General features: G+C 36.5%; 1 protein-coding gene across 3 annotated transcripts in view; it reads right to left on the reverse strand.

Moving 5' to 3' along the window:
• BABAM2 (BRISC and BRCA1 A complex member 2) overlaps positions 1-25,590 on the reverse strand; it is a 189,327-nt gene that overhangs the window by 139,313 nt on the left and 24,424 nt on the right. For all 3 annotated transcript variants that reach the window (XM_067293178.1, XM_067293177.1, XM_013943835.2), the window contains exon 4: positions 16,870-16,964. In XM_067293178.1, the coding sequence (XP_067149279.1) occupies positions 16,870-16,964 (95 nt within the window). The remainder of the gene's footprint in view (positions 1-16,869; positions 16,965-25,590) is intronic.

Consider the following 25,590-nt stretch of genomic DNA (forward strand, 5'->3'; position numbering starts at 1 on the left):
ATATTACAGAGAAGCTGGAGAAGAGCTGAGATAGAATGAGGTTCATGTAAGGTCCGAAAATACATACTACAGAGAGACTGAAAGTCTCTGTCTTCCATCTGCAACTGGCAAATATTTCCTCCCAACCTGAATCCACTTAAGCTTATCCTATTCTGCAAAATACGAGAGAAAATTTGTTAGGTGGAGAGTGTCTTCTAGGAAACGCACTTTGTATCATGCAGTCTGAAACCAGACTGTGTATAACCTCAAATTTCCTGTTCCCAAGCTCCTGCTCAAATAAAGCATTTCCAGAAAGCCAGAGGATGTAATATGCCAGTATGTATTGATCAGCCAGATAAGTGGGAATAACCTTTCCTCCTAATGACATTGGTATAACACAATAGAAGTGTTCTGTTAAAGGAAATGACCAACAATATTTTAATAACTAACCTAAACGCAACTGTACCTTTTGTTTTTTAAATAACATTACACCAGAGAACAAAAAAAAGCAAGAGGAAATCCATTGTCACTTGTTTAGCCTGGAGCTGTAATATGGCAGTTGCTCTCTTCAAAGAATGAAGAAGAGCACTGCATCCGAACAGTGTTTACGCTGTACTGCTGATCAGCCACAGGATTTAAAATGAATTACTTGTCTCTAGGTTTCTAATTAAATACTGCTCATTCAGTAACTGAAGATTTTAAAAGAAAATAAGGTATGTACCATTAAAAAACAAACAAACAAACAAAAATCCCAAACACATCACCTGGAGAATAATCCAACTACCCACCTAGCACATGCATCAGTTGCAATGGATTCTCACTGATTAAAAAAATAATAATAATAATAATCCAATAGCTACATGAATTTTCTGTAACACAAGTTCTTCTTTAAACCTCCACTAATTTCTGACTTTAGCATCATATTTTTATTGTAGCACTTGTTATTTGGCAATTGACCAATGTATTTCTAGCCATTTTATTAACTTTTCAAAAGTGCTGCTCTTTTCACAAGATCTAACTTTTAAAGTTAACAAAACACTTCTGAATACACTGACATGTTTCTATATGAAATTTCTTTCTCTATACCTTTAAGTGCTGCTTATTTGCCAAAAGCACTAGACTTGATCATCTGAAAATACTTAACTTTTCAATCATTTTATTGTCATCCAATTTCAATATTATATAAAAATTCAGGCTATACTGTTCTTTGTTTTAAATGGTTTGTTTCAAAAGACTTTGTTTCTTCAATCTTCCTTCTTTTATTTTTGAAATCAACAACAATGTACGCAGCTACCTATAACGTAAATAGTGTTAAAACCTAACTGAAGCAGAATTTGATATCCAGCAGGTTGATCCCTTGTAGAACGTCCTGGTCAGTACAACTGTAATATTCCAGTGATCCTTCCAAAAACATACAATTTGTCACTTTAGTCAATCAGAGTAGTGTCCTTGCAACAATCAAATGACTTCCTTCTTTAGAGATAAAAAGATGTTCTAAATAATATTTTCTTTAGCAATGAAGAACCATATACATTATTAGCCTTTGGAAGTTGTTTTCATGAGTGAAATCTTAAACTAAAGGCTTTGAAGAAAAAAAAAGAAAAAAAAAGAAAACCCACGTATCAGCTTGTGTATTTTATTTTCCGATTGGTTTGTCTGAAGCCTGTGGTATTCTAACAATGGCCAATACACTTTTTGTAAGAAACAGTATTTTAAAATATTTAAAACATTAAAAGAATGAAGCAAGCTTCCAGCGTTTCTGTGTTCTGTGGCTACATGTTTTGCCACAAAATTCAGATCTTTCATAGGAATTATGCTCTAAATAAAAGTTCAAAATCATGAGTTTTCCTTGTTACTGCTTCAGAAGAAATCCTGAAAACATGAAAATAAACATAAACCCATTTTCTACAGCCAGATTGTTGAAGCCTGGCAGGTATGAAAAACCCAACTAAAGACACATCCAGCAAATATGTATAGCAACAGACATGCTGCTTTCCATAGCTTCTCTTATACCAAAATCTCCTTCTACTTCTCTTAGCAGGACTGCGTTTTGTCTCTGACAAAATGTGCATGTTCACATCTTGTTACCAAAATCTCATGCATGCTGAAAAGAGAGAAAGACATCTTCCAAATGAAAATTGCTCTAAAATTGGTAAAGAAATGAATTTTATAGCAAAATAAAGCAAGAACACTGGCTGGGGTACTGACAGTATCTTAAGTAATATATCACTCAATAAATCTTTTCTAATTTGAAATGAGATTTCTGCAGACTTTCCAGAAAGTTAATCAGAACTTACAGAACAATCAGTACAATGTTTAAAATAAAGAAATCCAGGCTTGAATCCAATTTCTTGACCTGTTTGCCAAGAGATATCTTTAAGTTAACTCTGCAGTGCAAACTAAGTTATTCAAAAGTTAGCCAGCTAAACTGGAAGTGGCCCAGTGTAAAACAATAAAAAAGTACGATTCAACTCAAATCGTGAGTCCACAACTAGTTCTGCATTCATTCAAACCTCATATGAAGGCTGAGATGCAATTCTGAGAATGGTTACAACTACTTTTAATACTATTATCACTTTTTTCAGTATACTGTGGAAGGACTTTGCTCTTTTCTGAGCACATGGAGGCTCATTTAAAAAAATTCACTTTGGGCTGGGCACTGCTCACACTTGTGTACATGCTCTCCACTGCAACTAGCAGCACTACAAACTCCATGCTCTAATTCTTAATTTAAATCCTGAGCTTTTGGTTGGCCGTTAAGAAACTTGTGTAGCTTGCATTTTCTAAAAAGAAGGTCAATTTCTGCCTCATCTTGAGCAGTTTATTTTAGCAGGAGGTTGGTGGCATGAGAAGGCAACTATGTATTTTCTTATAGTGACAGAAGCTGGTAATAGTCAGTCATCTGTAATGACCGGCTAATCCTCATTTTTTGAATTAGTGAATGAATTCAAAACAGTGGGACTACACTGGGACTATAGGAAAATTAATGGAGTTAGAGCTTCAGTAAGACAGAAATCCAGATTTTCAGATGCCAGAAAGGTAAGTGCCCACAACAAGTAGCTACTGCCATACAGAAGCCGGCCACTCCAACTATTTATCTATCCATGACCACGTAGTTCACCATATGCAAGCTGAATATCCTGTTGTGACAGAAGCTTACCCTAAAATTGCTGATCTTATTCATTAGTGGAATGAGTTTCAAGAAGAGGTCTTTAATTTTTTTAGACTTTAGAGAAACTACTAATAGCATGTACATTCATTAGCTTTGCCCTCCACCTCACATCATATGGCAATATAAACAGAGAAATTCAGGGACTAGTAGACCATAAGCATCCATTAATCTGTGTCTATGCTGGAGAAATCCAAAATGATTCAGGAGATCTATTCTGAAGATCTGCTAGGTATTAATTTAAATGAGTTCACTAAAGAGCATAAGTTTCCCTAACAAGTATATTCCCACTGATTTTTTAGGGGTGCAAAATTCAGCTTCAAATTCCCTGCCTCTTGATACTGTCTCCTTTCAAAAGATGGCTACATGATAAATGAGCAGCTTGATAGGGAAATGTTTTTGGACCATCAGACAAGTCCACAATGTTGAGAAAATTACTTGAAGTGTGTATAAAGAGGCAGAGCAAAGATAATATAAGGCCACCCATAGAGAGTGCAATTTAAGCCATTTTACAGTGATTCATTTAAATGAATAGCAATGATACCGCCTGGATTCCAAAAAGAGAGAAAAAATTTGCAACCAAATAATATCAAACTTAACAGGACTTTTTTCTTTTTCTTTTCTTTTTTTTTTTAAAAAAAAGGTGAGGCAAGTGATAAAAACCCCAAAGTAGCTTCTCAGCACTTCTAGCTTTACAGAGTAACCATAATATTCAACTTTTGGCAAAGAAACCATGTTTAAGTTTTGTTCTGGAACATGTTGTGCTTTGCAAGCTTTCCCTTATACTTCCAAAAAACCAACCAAGACCCTGTGCAAACTACTCAATGTCAGCAATTACCTACTCCCCTCGTTTTCGGAACACAGAGAACCTTGTGTTCCATAAGCAGCTAATTCATAGCCTCCATAACAGCATATTGCTTATTTCATAACTTCAGGCAATGTCTGCAGCAAACTATAATTCTGCACTCTCAGAAGGAAAATAAGATCACAATTTCTAATTGATCTGAAGTTGTTTTTCTTTGAAATGTGTTTAAATATCCAGGTTGCCAGAATATCTTCCAGGAATGTGATTTTAAAGAAGACAGATTGTAACTGTTTTTCCTGGCTATACTACAGGAAACAACAGCAAGATCTTATTTTAAGTTAGTGCACTTTTCTATTTCTAAGCAAGAAATTAACTGCAATCCCTTTCACAAGAAAACGTCAGTAAACAAAACCTCTCAAGCCCATAACAGCAGTAACGCATTTCTACAGAATCTTTCATCCAGAATTATCAAAAAGAATAATGCAAGTACAGATTTGCATTTTGTTTACATCTCTGCACACCACATGAACACAATTCATATACTATGATAACTTAAAATCAGTACCAGTGTAAGTTTTTCTTTACCTAAAATGAGAAAAATCATCACACTGCAATATCAGCACTTATGCTCTATATAAATACATTCAGAGGACATTAGAGTCCAGTGGTTACAACAGTCTAGAAACTGGGATATCTGGATTCAACTCCTGCTTTGCTATAGTCTTCTTGGGCCACCATGGGAAAATCATTCACAGGAAAAGGCACAGGATAATTATCTGCCATATGCTCACATCTTTCTATCAACAGATATTTTTCACAGTGTTCACAGGGCTGGAGCGTTACAACAACTTTAAAGGCTTCAGTTTCTTAGCAGCCAGCACTTAAACATCCTACAGGCTGCAGTTTCAAATCAATCACTGTAAACCCACATGCCATCTACTTGTCATCTTATTTTCACAGGTTCTTCTCATTGCTCTCCCCCAAAGCACCACTGGAACAACTTTCTGGAGTAATCTACTTGAAATCATCATTTTGGGGCGTAAGCAAGCAGTAAAGACTTAGCATTTCATGAAAACAATTCAACTCAGGAGCACTTTTGTCATGGCAAATGAAACCAAACAACTTACAGGCTTTGTGTGCTATGCTAGCTATTATGTATAATAGATAATAAAGTTTGTATAAAGCAAAATTTGGGATACTCAGATTTCATTTTTTTAGTGAGAGATGGTAGAAATTGAACACAAATTAAATGAGCCTATAAATGCTCAGCTGAAATTTCAGATACCTGAAAGTCTTGAAATGCCAAGAAAGTACACAGGAGGTGAACAATATTCATCTATTATATTGAAATCTAACTCTGCTTTAAGAAAAAGCACATTACATTTAGTAATTACAGTTTCCCATTATTTCTTCTGCTGGCCACACAAGGTGATTCTTGATTAATGATTACATACCTAAGGCAGTTCTAAAATGAAAACAGTATATATATATTTTTTAATACACACAGAACACTTCAGCATTCAGCTAGAATGAATGCACCACCTCCTTTCAAGTATCATCATCTGAAAAAGGAGAGGACTCTTCTTTCAAAAGCTACTACGAATTATGCCTATATCCTGCTGTGTGACCAGTAAGGGACAGCTGATCTTTGTACATTAAGGGTGCTCTGGAGGTGCAGATTTCTGCAGTTTCAAAAAAAGAAAAAAAAACACCTGATATGGCTGAGAAACTGAGATGGAAGATAGCAGGGAAACAGACACACAAGCATTTAAAGAACGAGCAAAATAAGGAAAGGTTTTGAAACTAGTACAGGCTGAAAGTTAGACCAGTAAAGAATAAAGAAAACATAGATTGAGCTCTCCTCCATGTGGGAAAATTAATATTTTCTTTGAAAATTACCATGTGTGCAAAGATATTTCTTTGCCTCACCAGTATCTTGTGAAGAAAAGAACCTGCAGGGTCCCAAACTTAAGCTTATCATTATGGTAGAAAAATTACAATTATAAATCGTAACAGAATTCACAGCCTAGAATTTAATCAAATCTGAAACAGCATTATCAGACAGAACACTTATTTCTAACTGACCTTCTGTAATCAGCTAATTCAAAAGTCTGTTCTGCTTGCATATTCATAAGCAATGACTGACTTGCCACAGAAAAATGAATTATCATGGCTCAACAACTTGAATTCAAAGGGCACAATACGATGAATTTAAATGTATTCTCAATTCAGGAAGGTTGTGCTAGATTTGATCTTTTCTTTTTAAAACTTGTAAATGGGTTTCTAGAAAGCTAACAAGCTGCTGCCTTCAAGCCAAGCCATTTCTTAGTATTCTGGACTTTGTGTGAAAAAGTGGAGTATATTCTGCCAGTATCTTTACACATAAGGGCCAGAATCCTTTAATTTTTGCTAGTTTCTCTAATAACAACTTTTTTTTTCAAATTTTACTACAGAATTTAGTAAAGTATGATTATATTTTGATTAACTGAAGCAAAAAGAGTTGTAACTACACTGATTTTATCTGTTTGCTGGTTCCTGTTACAGTATTCTCAACACCAACATGAGTATTCTGCTCCTAAACATCCAAATAAAGACATTCTGCCTTCATACGGCCAGCTTGGGACAGCCAGCTTTATATTTTTGGTTTAAACTAACAACTACTTGAAAAATCACTACGATGAACTGGAATTTATTCTACTACCCTTACCACTAGCAAGGTCTTTACTTCCTGCCAAAGCAGGTATACCATATATAAATACATGAACATATTTAGCCGTCAGTGTCTGGTAACTGGCAATCTGACATTATGCCAGAGCACATACTTTCCTGCCAATAGGACATTACCTTTCAGGGCTTCACCCTGAAGAATCTTTCATTTGCTCAATCACTTTGCTTCCCCAGGCAACTATTAGTGATAAGAGAAAAAAGGAAGTTGCGCTCCTTGGAGAAAAAGGTGATGCGTATCAATATGCTGGGAAGAGTCAGGGAAGTAGATGATGGCATTACCAAATTAACCTTACTGACTCCAAAAAAGCACTGCTGACAAAAGCATTCTTAGTTTTAATTGCAGTGTAATATACTGAGAAAATACCGTTCTCTCCAAGTGTTTTCTATAATTACCTTTCTCACAATTTCTAGAAACCCTTTATGTCCTTATACAGAAGTGGAATAATAATAACATGCTCTAAAAACAGAGGAGATAGTACTAGATTTAGATGTCTTTAGAACAAGTAGTGGAATATTTGTCAGGCTTAGCTTCTTAAGTGACAACTGGTGGAACGTCTCTGAAAATTGATAGGAAAGACAAGGCAAAGGAGCAGCTTCTGTTTTGTCTTTAGGGACTGCAAGTTGCCCTGCCCTTGCGAAGATATCCAGTGGCATGAACAACCGATGTCAGGAGGCAGCAAGTCATAGACCCAACTGATTCATCGCTTACGAGAATACTTATAGATCCAGTGATTCCAGCTATCCCTTGAAGAATACTTGAAGGCCCTTTTTCCTCATATTTGATGGCTAGCATAGCCACACAGTTCATGAATTTACATTTTTCTCTTGTTCATGTCAGTAGACTTCACTTATCCTTAAGGCAAGATGTATTAGTACAGGGTAGAGTGACACTGTATCACTTCACAATCAGCAGTCTTCCCCCCAGTTTTCTCTTTTCAAAGACAGTTAAGAGGAATAAAGGAGATAGTTCATTGAACTGGACTCCAAGGCAACATTTTCTTTTTGAGAATGCAACATCAGCAAAACACCAGAACATAAAATTCTCCCTCTGCTACAGACATAATGTAGGTGCCACTTTAAGCCCATTAAAATCAGTAAGGCCTGTAAATTCTTTATTTTTGATTCTCTACATTTGAGTATTCTGATTCTCTATTTTTGACTAAGTACAAAGAGTCCAGGCTATCAGAGGGCAACAAAAATATAAGAGGTTTAATGCTCAGTGCAATCCTGACTTACTATGGCTCCATGAAAGGAAGTCTCAGGTAGTAACACATAAATAGGGAAAGCAACACCAGACCCAGAAGAACAGGTGGTAAGCCAGGCACTGGTGCATCAGAAACAAATCTTCACATACAGCAAAATGGAGCAAATGGAAATTACCAGAAAGCTTGCATCAAGTTAGGTAGTTCATTCAGCTGCCAGACTCAGAAATGTCTATCTCAGATTTCCTTATGGAATATTGATATAATTGAGACTGCTCATCCTCCCAGGCACAAGCTTGAATTCCACACAACTGAAACACTTTGATCAGATATTCTCATGGCCTAAAGAATAAATGGGCTGAAAGATATCAGATGTCAAAATGTGATTCCAGGGGACAAATAAATCTAGAAACGTTCTGGGATAAGTCCCACAGTTGTTAAGTGCCACTGATTGCCTAGCACTACTAAAGTTAAGGAGTTTGCACATGAAGTCAGGCAAAAGTTCTGGAGAACTGAAAAGAATATCAGAAAGCTGAAAATGGAGAGTATCTAATGGGACCAGTAAATAAAATAAAATAAAGCACAAAATTAAAAAGAATTAAGAAATAAAACAAGTTTGAAAGGCATTCAAATGTCAGCTATGCAAAGGGCTGTTACTGAGTGATGTATGAAGAGAGTAAATTGGCACTGGCTACCTTACAGTTCTTTGACTTTATACAGATTACAGGTTTAGGCATAGCCTGAGCTTTGACTTGTGCCCCAACTCACTGACTATCTGCTTAGCTATTCTTCAAACCCCAGACCAGATGCCAGTCTGCCCTACCTCTAGTCTTTTAGGTCTCGAAGGACTGTAGGGTCAGAGAAGAGTGAGGCTGCAGAGACGAACCTGAGATCCCTCCTGCCATGCAAGAACTCTGGTCACTACAAGATGACAGATGATTTTGTTAGTGCTCATACTTCAGCTCTCAGCTAAAACTAACACCTACCTATATAAGTGCTCCTCCACCCTATCAGGGATTCAGGCTAATCTATGTGATTTGACATTAGAGGAGTAAAAGAAAGTACTCATTCAGACAGGCACTTGGTTTTAGTAAAGAGACAGCAGACACTCTCAAGCCCAGTAGCAGCTACACCCCAGCCAAGAAATGAAACTAAATTCAACCGGATTCAAGAGAAGATCCAGAAGCTCAAGAAGCTAATGCTCTGGGCTCAAGTTTAAGTCAAACAGACATAGCTTGAAAGAAACATGAGACTGCATGTCTTTTTCAGCCCTTACATTAAGATTTAAGCGTTATTCTGGTCCAAAATTCTGGCCCATTTAACTCTATGATCATGGAAAAGATGGTCATACTCCTATAATGGATGAAAATAATCATTTTTTTTTAATTGCAATAGTATGAATAAAAAGCCATGAAATCATTTTCCTCATTTTACCAGCACAGAATGATTAAATTTCTTATCAGATCTATATTAGCTAGCATGGCAGCAAAACATTTTCTCTCACTTTGACATCCTTCAGTCAAATGCATCCATGCACATTCTTACTGCTTTCCTAAATCTAATATTTCCTGGACTGGAAAAACTAGATTTTTCATAACAGCTAATGTTCTAGATTTTCCACATTCTACGGAGAAATTGCATTATCAAATATAAAGAAGCCTTTGACAAAAAAAAAAAAAAGAAACATTTCCTTACTAAGCCCTTTAGTGAGAACAAATAGAATGAATTTTGCATTCTACAATAACAAGCTTTAAGAAAGAAAGACAAGGCTACCTGGCTTACCAGATATTTTCTTCCCCCCAAATTAAATATGGACAACAGCACCAAACTGTGGACATTTATCAATTTATGGATTAGCAAAACTGACAACTCATTTTAAGGGAGCTAAAAGCTAATAAAACCACTTACAGCACTAGATAGCTGCAAATTTTTTATTAATCTTTATATTTGGGGCCAGACACAAGAAGTAGAGAAACTGAAGGTAAAAAGTAAACACTCAACATTAAAAAAAACACTGGCAAAACCGCCATAAGAGAAGCAAAAACCTTTAGATTAAGAGGATGAAAAAAGGGTTAGGAGGTATAATCAAAGAAACTATTTATTTCTGTTCAGGGAAGTAGACCTAAGTTTTGTAAATAAATAAAACTGCATCAGAGAAAAAAACTGTTTAACCATTAATTTTCTTCATAACAATGACAGGTAAGACTCCATAGTTTTGGCCAGTTGCTTGAATTTAAAAACAGATAACAAAAAAATATATGAGGGAGCACTAGCTCAGAGACAGTGCCACTTTTTATACAGAGGATACACCTCAAGGGTGCTTGCAGTGAAGCAAAGCTAACAAGTCTGTACACAGGAGGACGCATTCAGGAAATGCTACGCATCAATGCTACACGCTTCTTCCCTGTAGCAGCCTCACGTCTCTCAGCAGAGGAGGCCGAAGTACAGCTATTCGCAGTGAATCTTCTTTAAAGAGAGTGTTTCATCTGGGCCTCCAAGTCCCAGGGAACATTCCCTTACTCTTCAGAGGGTGTGGGCAGGAGGGAGCGATCAACCTAAAACTTTATGATTAACTAAAGCAGAATTTCAGAACTCAGCAGATTTCTCTTCTTCCTACACTTTGGAATAGAGAGCCAATTTTTGTAAGTTATTCTAGAAAGTGATGATGAAACTTTGGAAAAGAAAGTGACGTAAATATATACAATGATTTTGTGTGAGTGGAAAATAACAAAGATATACAAGGTAGCTAACACCTCTCAGCTTCGCAAATATTAACAATTCTGGACAAAGAGAGGAGAAATAAAAGGGGAAGATTAGAAGAGAAACTCAGAAGACTAAACAAAGCAGAAAAAGGAATAATCTACCGAAGTAAAAATGCCTTGAAGGAAGAGGAGATGGTGAGAGGCAAAACATGTTTGCTGTCATCTCTCTTGCATTCTTCCTTCCAAACTGTTTGCCGAGCCTCCATCTCTAATCACACCACAACACAGACCCCGAGGACATCGCCTGCCCTCAGCACCTTGCACCTTTCTCAGCAGAACCTGCGCAACGCAGGCCTCCCGCTGCCTGTGAACAAGCGCAGCAGCCCAGCCGCAACTCCTGCTTTGGGCATTTCTCTTTTGAAATCCAGTAAGGCAAATAAAAGTCAGCTTGCCTGTGGGTTTTCTATGAGACCTCTTTCTAGTTAGGTTAAAGAAAGAAAAGAGGATTCACTAGGGGAAATACGTGGAGGTCAGGCACTCAAAACAGACAAAAAAGACATTCAAAATAAGATTCTTTCAGGTTTGGTCTATATAGGAATGTTATACTGGCATAGATCTGTCCTTTAAAAACACGGACAAAAATACACACCATAATGGCAACAATGATAATGATACCAGCAAAAAGGTCCATATGCTGGCAGAGTTCCTGAACAAAATTACTCTTTTGATGGTGTAAAACACAGCTTTGCAGGAAGGAGGATTGCCAGCACTGCCACTGTGGTGTATCCATGCCAGACAAACTTCAGCCTGACCTCAGTGACTAAACGCATGTGAAGAATCTAGCCCTACATATAGGTTACCCTATACACACACATCCCATATGTACGGATGGATAGGCAGGATTGATACAGAAGGATGGGAATAAAAAGGTCCAGAATTCACATTTGTTTTAGAAAATTCTACAGTGAATAGCACCGAGTTATAAATAATCAAACACATCATTATATAAGTCATGACATGACTGAGAAGGGAACACAAAAAAAGTGAATATGAAGAATTTCAAAATAAGAAGGTAGCTTCTAATAAAATAAAGGATCCAACCCTGCATTCTGTTTCACTTGCAAACTCCCTATGTTCAATTTAAAAAAAAAAAGATAACTAAAAGCTTTTAGTATGAGAGTGGCAGGTGAGTGGTCCAAGAACAGAACCTTCTGCTGACATCCCAAATAAAGCAAGCACAAGAAGCAGAAACACTAAAATACTTTAAGCTTACCTACACATTTCCTGGACAAAGCACAGAAACTCCCCTCACTTGTTTAAAGTAATGTTCTGAAAACCATCATGCTCACTGTCCTCACTTAGTGGCTTTCATGCTAGGACACGTAACAAGCATCCACATTTTTGCCAACAATGCAACAGCCAGACTTTTTAGAAGAAGATAGTATAAATAGCATTATTTAATACAAGGTTTTTTTTAAAAAAACAATGTGAGCATAGGAACAACTGATGCTGTTAAATATCTCACTCCTCTGTAACTGTTCTTCATCTACCGTCAGGCGCATGACACTGATACTTAAAGGAATCACTTCACTACCCATTAAAAGCTAACTCAACAAGACAACAGTAGTAATAATTAAGGTTTTGAACACAGCCACAGAATCAATACAGCCTTCATGACAGTCTTCATATAGCCATGTGATAAATATCCTGGAGTCTAACATCTACAAAGACACAAGAATTTAAAATAAACGTTGTTCTACGCAAGACATTCTTATATAGCATGACAGCTAATATACTTGAGCAGAACAGTTGGCTGAATCAGCTGCCCAAAGACTGAAATATGTACTCGGTATTAGCAGGAGTAACAACAAAGGAGCAAGGGGAAACAATCCTTCCAGTGCTGTGCACAGGAATGAGAGTGGAGCAGTGGAGCGTTGTGGGCAGTTCTGCGATGGCAATCCCCTCCTCGCCTGTGCGTGCAGCAATCTGCACTCCCATGTACACTAACCCACAAGGACAGATTCAGCACTCACTGGGTTTCAGGAAATGCTAATGTCCTCTTGCCTCCATCCCCACTAGGGCTAATGAAGCCTTTCCGACAGCAGTGAGGGGCAGAATCATTCTGGGGCCACTAACTAGAGCCCCTGAAGCAGGATACTTAAAAATAAATAAATAAAATAAAATAAATCCTTAAACTGACAGGTAGCTTGCCTATACTACTATTGTCTCTTCTTTGCCAAACAGAATATACTTCAAAAAAAATGGAAAAATGGGGTTAACATTTTGCATAAGCACTTCAATCATTAACTGGCTCACATTAACAATCAACTAGGCTAACATAACAAACAATTCTTGTTACTCAAACTGGCGTCATTGTAATGAGCTCCAAATTAATCTCATCCGTACACAATCACTAATCTTGTTTTGTGCCAACTGAATTTTTAATCAGAACAGAATGAATCATAGGTTGTTTTTAAAATACATTTCTAATACTTGTCATCCAAAACGAATAAACACTACAGAGGAGTAGAACGTTTCTATTTACATTCTAAGAAGCTGATTTTATTTATGCATACTATACACACAAGTATCAAATGCATACTATAGCTGGAGATATTTTTAATGAAATTAAAAGAATACATATGTTTATTTCTAGTAATGCTTTGAGCATGAATAAAATCATGCATCAAGAATTTTGCCTCTTTAGTATAATTACAACAGTATGACAAACCAAACTAAAAGGAAGCATTGCACCTCTGAGATATAATACCAATCTTGACACCATTCTAAAAAAATCAGGATATACACATTCATAACACAGTATGACCATACTACATCCATATGTAGTATCCATATCCAGTATGACCATACTACCATCTACAGTGCCTGTAATGAAACATGTATTTTGCAGTGCTGAACTGAGACTCAGCTAGAGTTTCAAGCTGATTTTAGCATTTGTGCAAGATACAGAAGCAAAGTTGAGTTACAACAAGCATTTTGACTCAATTTTGTAATTCTAATACCAATTTAACAAAACAGTTGATTAGCTGCTAACATATAAGGACAGGAGTGCTCAATACATCACACTCCTTTGCTAAAAAGCAGGCCCAACTATTTAGGTATTCTTTGAAAAAAATCATAATACAAAGTCTTCACCTTACAGCATCTACTTTTTAAAGTGCATTATTTCTGGAATCTTGTTTTAGCTGTCTAGCTGCTTAACTAAACACCTGTTACAGCATTTAGATAAAACTTAACTTGAAGGTCAGCCTATGGTTATGGAAACTGAATGAAAGACTACAGTTATCTGCAGTGCAGCCATTCAAATTTTTTTGGGGAAGTCTACTGACAGCCTACATTAAAGCCACACATGCTAGAGTACATGGTTCTCATTTTTAAGCTAAACATAATGCCTAACTCAAGCCATATAACAACATGTGATGACTTCTGCTTGAAAAACAAGACATTCAGGCAGCTGAGAACAGTGAAGCAAGGCTTAATGTCAGAATTCCCCCAGATCCAGTTGCATTTACTATTTGCTTGGAGACTCTTTGGACAGTACTCCTACTTTAATACAATTTACATGCTTTTATGAATTGTAGATTCAGTTTTGATTGCCAGCAACTAGTATGTCAGAAGTATATGAAGATTGCTCAAGATTAAGAACATTAAATTATGTTCAATGTGCTAATCAATTTTTACTTACAGTTAGGAGAAAAACGTTAACACAATAAAAATTCTACTAATATCTTAGAATTCAATTAAAATTATCTTCATTAAACAGCTATGAGATCTGTGGAGAAAAGCAGTTATTCAAATACATAGCATATTAAGAAAATTACTGTTAATGTAATATTCTAGAGAAAACAAGTTTGCAAGCCATGCTGAACATGAAAAGGCAAGTGCAGAAGTGAAAATACAACACCATAGCTGCAAAGAGGAGATAACAGGCTCTGATAACATCAGGAGGGACTGCAGGAGAAAGACCAAGGACCTTATTAAAAAGGTTACATTTACCTAGTGAATATTATTCCATGGCATAATTACCAAAGGAGAGCTGTTCAGTTGAAAAAATTTTAGGGGGATTGTTTTAAATTAATTTTAGAATAGGCTAGTTAGTATCTTATTATGCATCAAGGGGCAAATGACTCTTCAAGTTGCTTTCTAGTGAAGAGGACAGGAGGTTTGTGCTGTGCTTAAGCCATGACAGAAGAAAACGTTGTTTATGAACAATGTAAGAATAAAAGAAAACTAAGGATGTTTTTAATCCTTACAGGTTTTCCACAAGATCACTAATAATAGGCCCTCTCTTCACATGAGAAATATGGCACTGCATCACACTTAGCAATCTTCTTCATATGAATGGCATTTCTGCAAGATCCCCAAACTTCTCGCTGAGTAATTGCTATCTCATCTGCTATTTGTTATTCATTTCAGCTTTTCAGAGTATTAAAAAGGTGCTCCTCTTCACTTAAGAACTGCAAAAACAGGTGCTACTACGAATACTTCTCAGGAAGTTGTAACATTGTGAAATAATAAAACAGAAAAAGGGGAAAATAGGAGAACATGTAAATTAAAGATTGTGACAACAATTTTAGACTTGTCAGATGAAGTAAAACTTTTTCTATAAATAAGTCAAACAAGATAGCCATTTGGCAGCGCCATGACAAAAGGCAAAGCATATCCACCGTTCAGTAACACGCCTCAGGTAGAAAGATGAAAAAAGCAGAGGTACGAGGCTTTCCAAAGGAGATTGCAAGCTTAACAGAAAAGTGATCAGAGAAAGCAACAAAATAAGATATTCACCTTATAAAAACTATTACGTATGCTACAAAAAAAAAATTATTAAAAATAATTAAGACTATGCAATTTCTCAAGATTACTTGATATCAAGAGAATAAATCTAAACACAGAAACAGCACATCTGTCATTTCATGTGTCAAGCACTAAATTCACTCCATGGCCACTGCTTCATGTTCCTCCACCACAACACCTGTACCTCAGAGAAAACAGTACAGAATGACAGTCTCTGACTTACTTGGGGAACTCACATGCCCAATGCAATTGCTCAGCTGCACTAGGCACATGCTCTACACCAGGAGAAGCCCAATTAAAAGACATTTCCCAGCTGTATGTTTTTGCCAGTGACTCCCATCCTTGCAGACAGTCTAAAATGCAGTCAGTTTTCCCACCTGCTGCACGAAGTTACACATGCCAGTACTTCAATGCGTCAATTGCTTTTTTGATCAACTCTCCAATAAAAGCTGAAATTTTTGAGAAAAAAAATGGAAATGAAATGACGACCTGCTCTGTCAGTCACAGAGCAGGAATTAGAGTAGAGCTCTATTGCAAAGGCATACTTGTCTGAAACAACCACTAAACTCTATACCATAACCACCGGATACTGGCACTGGATACCAATTAGAATAAATAAGCCCAAACCCTGTTGACACCTGATACTGTTGACCCAGAAAACAGGGCTGCAGGTCTGCAAAAGCAGCAGAAAAGAGCCCAAAGGCAGGGGAGAGCAAAGAAGGAAAAAACCCTGGGTATCAGAAATATCTTGATACAGCTTTAGTTGCTACTAGTAACTTCTCAGAGAAAAGTATTTTAAGTACATAACTGATGTCAGCTTCTTCAAACAAACCTTTATCTATTGAGGCTCATTTTGAGCAAGCCAACACTATGTTTGGTTTCAGGTTGTGGTGATTTTTCTTCCACATTAATAAAAATGTGCAAAAAATTTTTTTTCCCCAATTAAGTTAATTTTTGACACTGTCACCTTTTCAAAGTACATTTCTTTGTCTTTATGGCAGTGCTACCCCATATGAGAAGACACCTTTTCTCGACAGAGTGGTGCCAACAACAAATGCACAACTGGCTTTACCCTTCCTCATGGAAAAACAAAACCGACACCACTACACAAAATCAGGTTACTTTTTCTGCAACTAAATGCTTTTTAAAGACACAATTGATGTTTAATACTTCTTGCAGAAAAAAGCAGATCTTTTAAAATGGTCCGATGTTAAACAGAACTTTTTTTAAAGAAACTCAGAATAGTTATTGTAAATGTCATCTTGTCTTAATTAAAATACCATAAGAAATAAAACCACATTTATAGATTCAACTTAAATCATGGTAGAAGACAACGTGTTTACATTCACATGACAGTGAGATAACAATTTGCTTTAATCTGCATTGTTAGCAAATTCCTGCTGCAGAATCTATTCTCAAAAGCCAAGTGTCTTTGCAAAGTATAAGGTTCTCAAACAGTGAAGTACTCACATGCAAGGCAGAAGGATCTGGCAAAAATTCAGCATCCTCTCCAAAGATAAAATCTGGTGGCAGGTCAGGATAGTGAGCATTGAAAATTATATCCCCTGAAAAGTAGTAAATAAAAACATTGTTTGCACCTTTGTGTGTGCTTATAAATACATAAATATTTTATGTAAGAGTGTGTATAAATATATGTGCTTGTGTGTGTGTGTGTGTGTATACAAACACACGTAACATATATATAAAAAAACTTGATATCTGTACTAAATATATTTTATATACATATCTATACAATTTTTACAAAAATTAACATACAAGACAATTACCAGGTATTTTAGGGGATGAAATTAACTTCTTGAGGCACTGCTTCTTCCTCCTTCGCAAGCATTGAAAACATGAAATATATTATTGCTTCAGATCTCAACTGGTAATTCAAACACTATTGAGGGTTGCCTCAAAATACTGAGTCAGAAAAGTGATCTCATTTTAAAAAAGCACCTCCTTTAGAGTACTGTGCTTTGCACATTAAGTAGAACTCAGATGTAAACTATCATCAAAACCAGGATTTTCAAAATACTGGAGCCTTAAAAACTAGTGGCACTTACTCCCTCTTCTCCTCCGCCCCCCCCCCCCCAACACTCAGAAGGAAGAAAAAACTATTCAATAGGAATCATTCCAATTATCCAAATTCTGACCAAGAGGAATACAGTATTCTGCATTTAAACTGAGAAAATAAAATTAAGTAAAATTATAAAACTTCATCATAGCCTGCCACTGAGTTCTCATCTTGCCAGTGTCACGAAATATACAATTACTTGCTGAGGCAATAGTTCAAAAATAAAAAGGTGTATTATTTTCCTAGTAAACATACTTCAGAACTAACATATGTCAAGAGGAAATGAGAATGTGAGCTTAAAAAAAAACCCCTATGATGAGCTGAACAAGGGCCACAATTCAAGAAAAATTGTATCTGGTATTACTTCTCTACCTCTGAATTGCTCTTTCCTCTTTATGAAGATATGAAAGAGTAACTCTAACCTTTTTCATAGAGCAGATTTGTTAGGTAGTAGACATAAGAAGAAAGAAGTCAGTATCTACTATGTATTACCACTAGTTTAAAATCCACACATAAAACTAAAACCAGTGTGGTAAGCATTATAAAAAATTCTGTTTAGAGAAAGGAAAATCATTTTTATCTTGTTTTCTTCTTCTAAATGATGAATAAGAAGCTGGAGAAAATATAATCTTACACAGCTGCATGCTCTCTTCAGTGATGCCACCATCTCAAGATATTCAACATGACAATTTTAATTGCTATTATTCTGCGTACCTCAGCTCTGCTTGACAGCAAGGATGCTGTAAAGATTAATTTGCAGAGGGTGAAGGTTCAGGACCAAGAAGCCAAGGGCTTTGGGGTAGGCATGCTCCACCGTACGTGCCAAAAATCATGAACTCACTGATAATGTGACCTAGTAGAGCAGTGTGGCTTTCTCCTATCTGCACACCTACATTCCTCCACAAACATCAGGAGCATGCCCAAGTATAGGGTACGGGAAACAGTGAAGGTCCCCCAGCTGAGATACTCAACACAGCTGACAAAAACTCAAACTTTTTCTTTTTTTATTTAAAATAAGAACAAAACAGGCACCACTCTTACAGAAAACTACTTAAAATTATAACATGAAATGCACATACATTAAATAACAGGAAATGAATACTAGATTGGCTAAACTGTAACACAGCAACGAAGAATCCAGAAAGCTACTGTATGCTAGACTGGGTATTTACCATGCCACCATAATTCAATCCTTTTCTTCATATTCACTACAATCACGAAGTCACATACTACTCCTTCCAGCATCCCCATCACTTTCCATTTACAAAACAGACAATTCTTGGGGCTGCTGAACGAGACAGCACCCTAATATATCCTGTTGACTGGGCTTTGCTTCATGGGTTAAGAGGTGAGTTATGAATAACCCAGGAAATAGCACAAAGAAAAAGCTAGGCCTATGACTTAGGTAGCTGGGAGGAAAGGACTGTATCTGTGTTCTTGCCATGAAGTTCTTGAAGTATGTTATGCTAAATAACTCATTTAACCCATACTTTTCATATTAATTGCTAATTGCATGCTCTTCATTCTCTGGATGCCTGCTTTAAGAGAGCTGATGAAACAGAGTACACACAAGTACAACTCCGCTCACTAGGAACTACACTCCAACTAGACGAATATTACAAAAGGCTGTGTAGAATAAAAAAGCAGAACCAAAAGGATCAGTCACAAAATGAGTGCATATTCTTACACAATACCTTTATATTTGTCTTGTGAAAAAAATTAATTCTAATACAACTTTACATCATGAGGGGTTTGCAAGACAGACGTGTCCACAGCAGTGAGCAAACCTTAAGAAAGCTGTGACAGCAGATGCAGCAGGAAGGTTCAAGCCAGTACCAACTCTCTTTCCTTTGATTGCTTTCACTTCTACAGCAACCAGAAGTGAAGAGAATTTATATCCCCTGGAACATCATAATATACAGTGTCTAAGTATGAATGTAAATTAAAAAGGAACTACACCCTAAAAAGCAAACACAACAAAACACAAAACCTGTTGTTCTCATTTTCTAACAAAACAAGAAACATAACATTTAATAAATCATTAATACCCTCCTTCCTATAACACCATAGCTGTTGTCAAACACAAACCCTAACTGACTCTGCTACAAATCATACACACACAGACTGGGTGACAAATAATAAAAAACAAAAAAAAATCCTGAACAAAATGGTGGTTCCACTTCAGTGTAAGCACTTCAGGAAAGAGCAGTGCTTCTTCTCTTTTATAGGTGGTAAACTGTGCATTTCTGGCAACCTCAGAAAGTTTTCAGTCTCTAAATTAAATACAGCATCCTACTATTAAAGATGACAAGCTTTTGACCTTAAAACAGTTTTTCCTCTTCTAGTTAAGAAAAAAAACCAGGATCACCTCAGCCAAATTCTCTGTTAAGTCTCGCATCTGAAGATATTCAGCTAGTTGTTGCTAAAAGGAAGAAAGAAAAAAAAAAGTCCCTTCTTTGATAACACACATTCACCTATGCTTAAGGTCTCTGTATCTTTTCTGCTTCATCCTCTCCCCTTCCATATAGTTCCTCTCATGTCTTGTCTAATTTGTGATGCTAGGACACAAACAATGACACCTTTGGCTCTAGAAAGCTTAGGTATCAACAAACCAACAAACGAGCATTAACAGTTATTTTCAGAAGCTATTTATTCTCAACAAAACATACAGTTCCAAGTTAGACTAAAAGATGAGGGGAAACAATTCTGTATTTCAGTTTTGCTCAAGTTCTTGTTAAATACTGAAAACCCAGAGAAATTTAAACTGTAATTAACAGTTTGCATGGCTAGGCTATAGAGCATAAAACAAAAATGATTTTTTACATTCAAATAAAAGGCATTTAAGCAATCACAATGGCATAGTCCACAGCAAATCCAGTTTGACTTTGCATAAATATTAACCCTAGTCTCTGCAATGAGTTTACTAAGCCTAAGGCGTTAAACACTTTGAATCACCAACTCTGTATTTTTTCCTGACCAAGAAAAATTATCCAGTTTTTAATGACTAGGGTTTTTTTTAATATTTACATTATATTATTTGTGGCTTGCCCTCTTCAGATATAATTGTGCTGGATAAAAACAAAATTTTCAACCAATAAAGCTATTTGCAAAATTATTGTGTTCAGAGTTTGAGAATGGTCACCATTTCATTTTGAAAGCAAAAACACCCCAAAATATTGCAACACTGATTTCCTCCTCATTTCACCAAAATGAAACAAATAGCCCTTCATTACATCTCCAACACTTGAATGTGTACTTCTGCATAACTTTCAACACTTTATTCGCCATTACTCCCTTGATGGAAGGCAAGATGTGTGGCATTCTGCAAAGCCATTGATGACCATTTCAATTTAAGAAATGCAGGCAAAATCTTCACACTCAGACCATATTTACCTCATTTTTATAGTTATACTGGCCCATAATTACTTCAGTGGAATTACATTTCCAATTAGATGCTGCTACAGAATTTAAAACTATTTCAATAAAGTTAAAGGCATGAAGTTAAATATAAATTTAGAAGGAAAAGGATGTTTTATACATCTTTATACATCTTCTCATTATCCAAGATTACTTTCTCTTTGTTTTCTCTCCTCAGGCAAACAGCATTAAATTGTGAAATATTTTACTCTACAAGCTTTCAAAGGAAAAGTTAATATGCTCCCAACAGACAAAAAGATGGGAATATCAATACCTAAATCTATCATTTCTTTGAAAACACACACACTATTCTTTTTTTTCCTAATTATTTAATCAAAATGCATAAGTAAGTCTAATACAGGGTAAGGGTTGACTATAAGCAAGATAGGTGCAACTCAAACTTAAATGCTTATAGTCGCCTTCCACTGGTCTATTTTAGACAGTTTTACTCTCTTGATAACTTCATTTTGGGGTATTTTTTTTCTTTCTTTTTTAACCTTAATGTAATTTTACTAGTACTGAAAGATGTGATACTTAGCGTGCCACAGAATAAACATCCCTGTTCACCTAAAGAACAGATAAAATTTGAAAGCAACATATTAGTTGAGCTCCTAAAAATCCACAAACTCTACTATTGAAAAAGATATCCCTACCCTTTAGCTTCTTCTGGCTTCAAGAATTTCTAAGTTAGTGCTAACCACATATAATAAACATGTGTGTCCACTGCAGCTTAGAATAAGACCAATCTGAATGCAATTAATTACCTGAAGGGTATCAATACATTTGGCTTTTAAACAAAACAAAACAAAAAAATCCAGAAGCAACTTGACCATGGTATGCATTCACAGATATTTGGGAGTAATGTTGAAGGCAAATGACCAATACTGTATGCAGAATTTGTTTTGGGGAAAAAAAAGAAACTGCCCTTGTTGAACATTAAAAAGAATAGACAGTAAGTAGAATTATATTATTCATGTATTCAGAATGCTAGCCCATCTCCTCTTCTAGCCACATGAATTTTAGACAAAAATGCTGATCAGTTCCCCGAGTCAATAAATTCTTTCCTGAAACAGTCCTGATTGTCTTTACAGGTAGAAACGGAATCGGTTATCTAAACTTCCATTCACCATGATTTATAACCAAGATACCAACTCATCACAGTCAGCACTACAAAAGCGTTTAAATTAACTAGTGTAGACTGCTGACTTGTCACTGGATTCCACCTCAAAGATTTCTGCTCTACAGGCTCTAAGACAAATATAGCAATAGGATACTTGTGGAAGCCCTTATTTATTGGTTAGCAGAAACAGGAATAGGTCTCAAAATGGCAATACACACACAGCCTTAGCAAACACAGAACTGCTACCAGAAGGAGATACAAGAGTAGTTCCCTTTTTGCTGTGGTGTTGCTACTACCAAGCTATCCTACTCTCAATTACAGGAAGATAATTATGCCTCAGAAGCTCCTCTTAAATGATCTGTTGAAGCAGTTCTGCCCATATGAGAGGACAGCCACCCTCAAAGGGTGTCTGGGGATGCTGCAGGACACCTGCTCACCTGAACATAAACAATAATGCTATTATAGTAAACCTAGTATAGCTTAAAACTTTTCACAGGTTGTTTAGCAAAAGTCAGAAATACTCCTGAAGCTGAGACACAATACCTGGTAGCAAGAAACCGTAATGATTTAAGCTTAGTTTTCCACTTCACATGTTAATCATGGTACCAGAAAAAGTATGGCACAAAAGTCAGTATTAGAGACTCAAAGACAACATATTTTAATAGAGAGACAGTTTGAAAAAAGGTATTTGATAGCATAAAACACCTTCCTTCTTTGTACCTCTGACACTCCGAAATAAAACCCTAGTTACCCTCCTACATACAAAGCTGAAAGGGAGCCAGTTTCCATGAGCTTGGTTCAGTTGTGTAACCATAGTTGTTTAGTGCTATCTGAGATGCCTTAGGGCATCTGAGACATCTATGGCAGATACGACACAAGGATTTTCTGAGAGACCAGGGCCCTTTGGGTCAGCAGCTGAAAAGGCCAGACAAGATAGCCTAGGGTACCTCGAACAGCATTAGACACCTATGGTTAGGCAACTGAATCCAGTCCCACTTATCCAATAAAGAAATTGTAAGAAAAGAGACAGGATTTGCAGGGTGAGGCTTTTTGGGAGGTGGGGGGCTAAATCTGTAAAAATTGAATAAAAGTCAGTCCAAAGGGTTTTTAACTGAGGCTGTCCTGAGCTGGATCCCAAACTGAACAAGGAGGCATTGGTACTATCTTAGTTTTTAGCACTTATTTACTTGGGCAACCACTTCTCAAAAATATTAGTACTAGAAGAGAAGAGGACATAGAAAAGAACAACAGATAATATAAACGGAGATAAGATCTTCATAGAGATGAAAGACAGGCAACACTGCAGAAGTTATAACAGAGAGAGACACTGGGTAGGGGAGAAAACGTAAGGTGAAAATGAAGACCAAACACATGCAAGCAAATGGACTGTAGACAATCACTAATAACTGGAGCCCAAACAGGAGTAGAAGGGAAGAAGAAACAGAGGAGGAAGGCCCTGAGACGATAATAATAATGTGAGGGCCTAGCTAACACCTCTTGAACCCCAAGCTCCACAAATCCATGCTTTTACGGATATAGTTGTAAGGCCATTTCTCTTGATGCAGAAACATACTAATAAAGTCTGGGAAAAAAAATCTGTTAATTACTTGCTCAAGAGAGGTCCAAAACACAAGTAAAAGGGATAAAAACAAACAAACAAAAAAACACAGAAAATCTAGAAGTGAGAGAAAAGTAAGGGAAGGGAAAAACTGAAACATTTAGAAGGGTAAAATAATGTAAACTCTGTGTTCTAAGAGCAAATAAACACAATAAAACATCAGACTATTTCTAGAAGTTTTCCATTAGTGCCATTCACTAATTAATGAACAAGTTCCCCCAAAAAAGAGGATTCATCACTTCAGCCACTTAAAGTAGAAAACATATTGCCAGGAATAATCTTTGGTACTTTGCATGACCCCTACTACCCTCCCTCCCCCCCCCCCCAAAAAAAAAGAGAGAGAAAGAGAGAAAGAGAGAGAGAGAGAGAGAGAGAGAGAGAGAGTGTCACATTTACCACACACAAGTTCAGTGTTAGCACTGAAGTAAAATCTCAACTATAGCACCCAGAAAGTCCTTACTACAAGAACCTCAGAAAACCACAACCTATGCAAAACAACCTATTGCTGCACAAAAAACTAACGTGTGCACTGCAGCAACCCAGTTATGCAAATCTTAAATCATACAATAATTTGCAAAATCATTGTTACATTTACAGGTAAACATTGGTGTTTACTGGCACAATAAACAGTGATTAACAAATAAACTAGAAAAGCAGCTTTTAAAAGGACAAGAAGGTCATGCACTCCTGTATATTTTTCATTTTGTTTCTAATTACTTCCTTAAAGTGGAAAGCCACAGGAAGACTAGATGAACTTATCGAAATAGATCCATCAAAGGCAGAAAAGCAGATGCAATGCTATACAGAATATTATGGGGATATTCTTAAACTAGCTAGTGGGGCAGTGAAACAGCGATTTCCTGCTCTAAGGCCCATAACTAAAATGAATAAGAGCCCAGGAAACAGAAATCAGAAGCAAAAAAAGAAAAGCTAAGCTTCAAATGAGACAAAAGAAACATTCTTCAGGATAAAGGAAACCAAAGTGGTGACAGTAGAACCCAGAGCTGTAATCCACTCACATAAAAAACAGTGAAAATCAGACAGAAGATGAAAACACTATAGTTCAAGAGGCCACAGAGAAGAACAGTGGCATCACAAGGGCAACACATTGTTTAATCACCGTTAAATTCCAGATGACAGCACTCAAGGACAGAGAGAGAGGGGGAGGCATCAGTGCCTGGGAATTAAAAAAAAAAAAAAAAAGTGAAGGGAGGGGGAAAATATCAGGCTCCCTTAGTCACAAGAAGCAGTGGAAGCTTGAATGAAAAATGAAAGTCAGAAATGAGACACAGATTCCAGGGTAAATCAGAAACAAGACACGGATTCCAGGGTTCACTGGAGCAAAAGTGCAACGTTCAAGGAATTGATTCTTAATGGCATGTTTTAATTAGGAATATCATTCAAACAACACTATTAGGGCTTACAACTCTGTTTATACTGAGAACTTATGCTTTGACGTTTACCTTGATGTTTTAGCAAGGAAGACCAATAATGCCAGTAAGAATTACAAAACACTGCCTCAAAAAAGGTGAATACTTCTCCAGAAAGGATACCGACCTGTATTCAATAGATACGGTTGTTCAGTTAGCAACAAAGGACATACTTGCTTACCATCTAGAGCAAGCTTTGTACTTGTAACATTGATTCAACCTCTTATTAGACCTTACACTCTTAACAGAACGTCAATGACACTCAGTCTTCTTGGAGTTAAAACTCCTTTTAATGTTATGGAAAACAATCAGTATGACAAACCAATTTATTTCCAACATTGACATAATACATAAAAATGTTGAGATCTCCAAGGTTGCATCTTGACTGGAGCTGAGTAACTGTTCAATATAACATTCCAGCAGCTCAGAATCAATGCAAAAGGTGAATATGACATCTGAAAAAAATGATTAAATTTCTAATTGGATCTCAAGAAAATGTATTAACATTACAGACAAGCCATTCTTAACA

The sequence above is a fragment of the Apteryx mantelli genome, chromosome 3, assembly GCF_036417845.1.
Source record: "Apteryx mantelli isolate bAptMan1 chromosome 3, bAptMan1.hap1, whole genome shotgun sequence".
NCBI lineage: Eukaryota > Metazoa > Chordata > Aves > Apterygiformes > Apterygidae > Apteryx > Apteryx mantelli.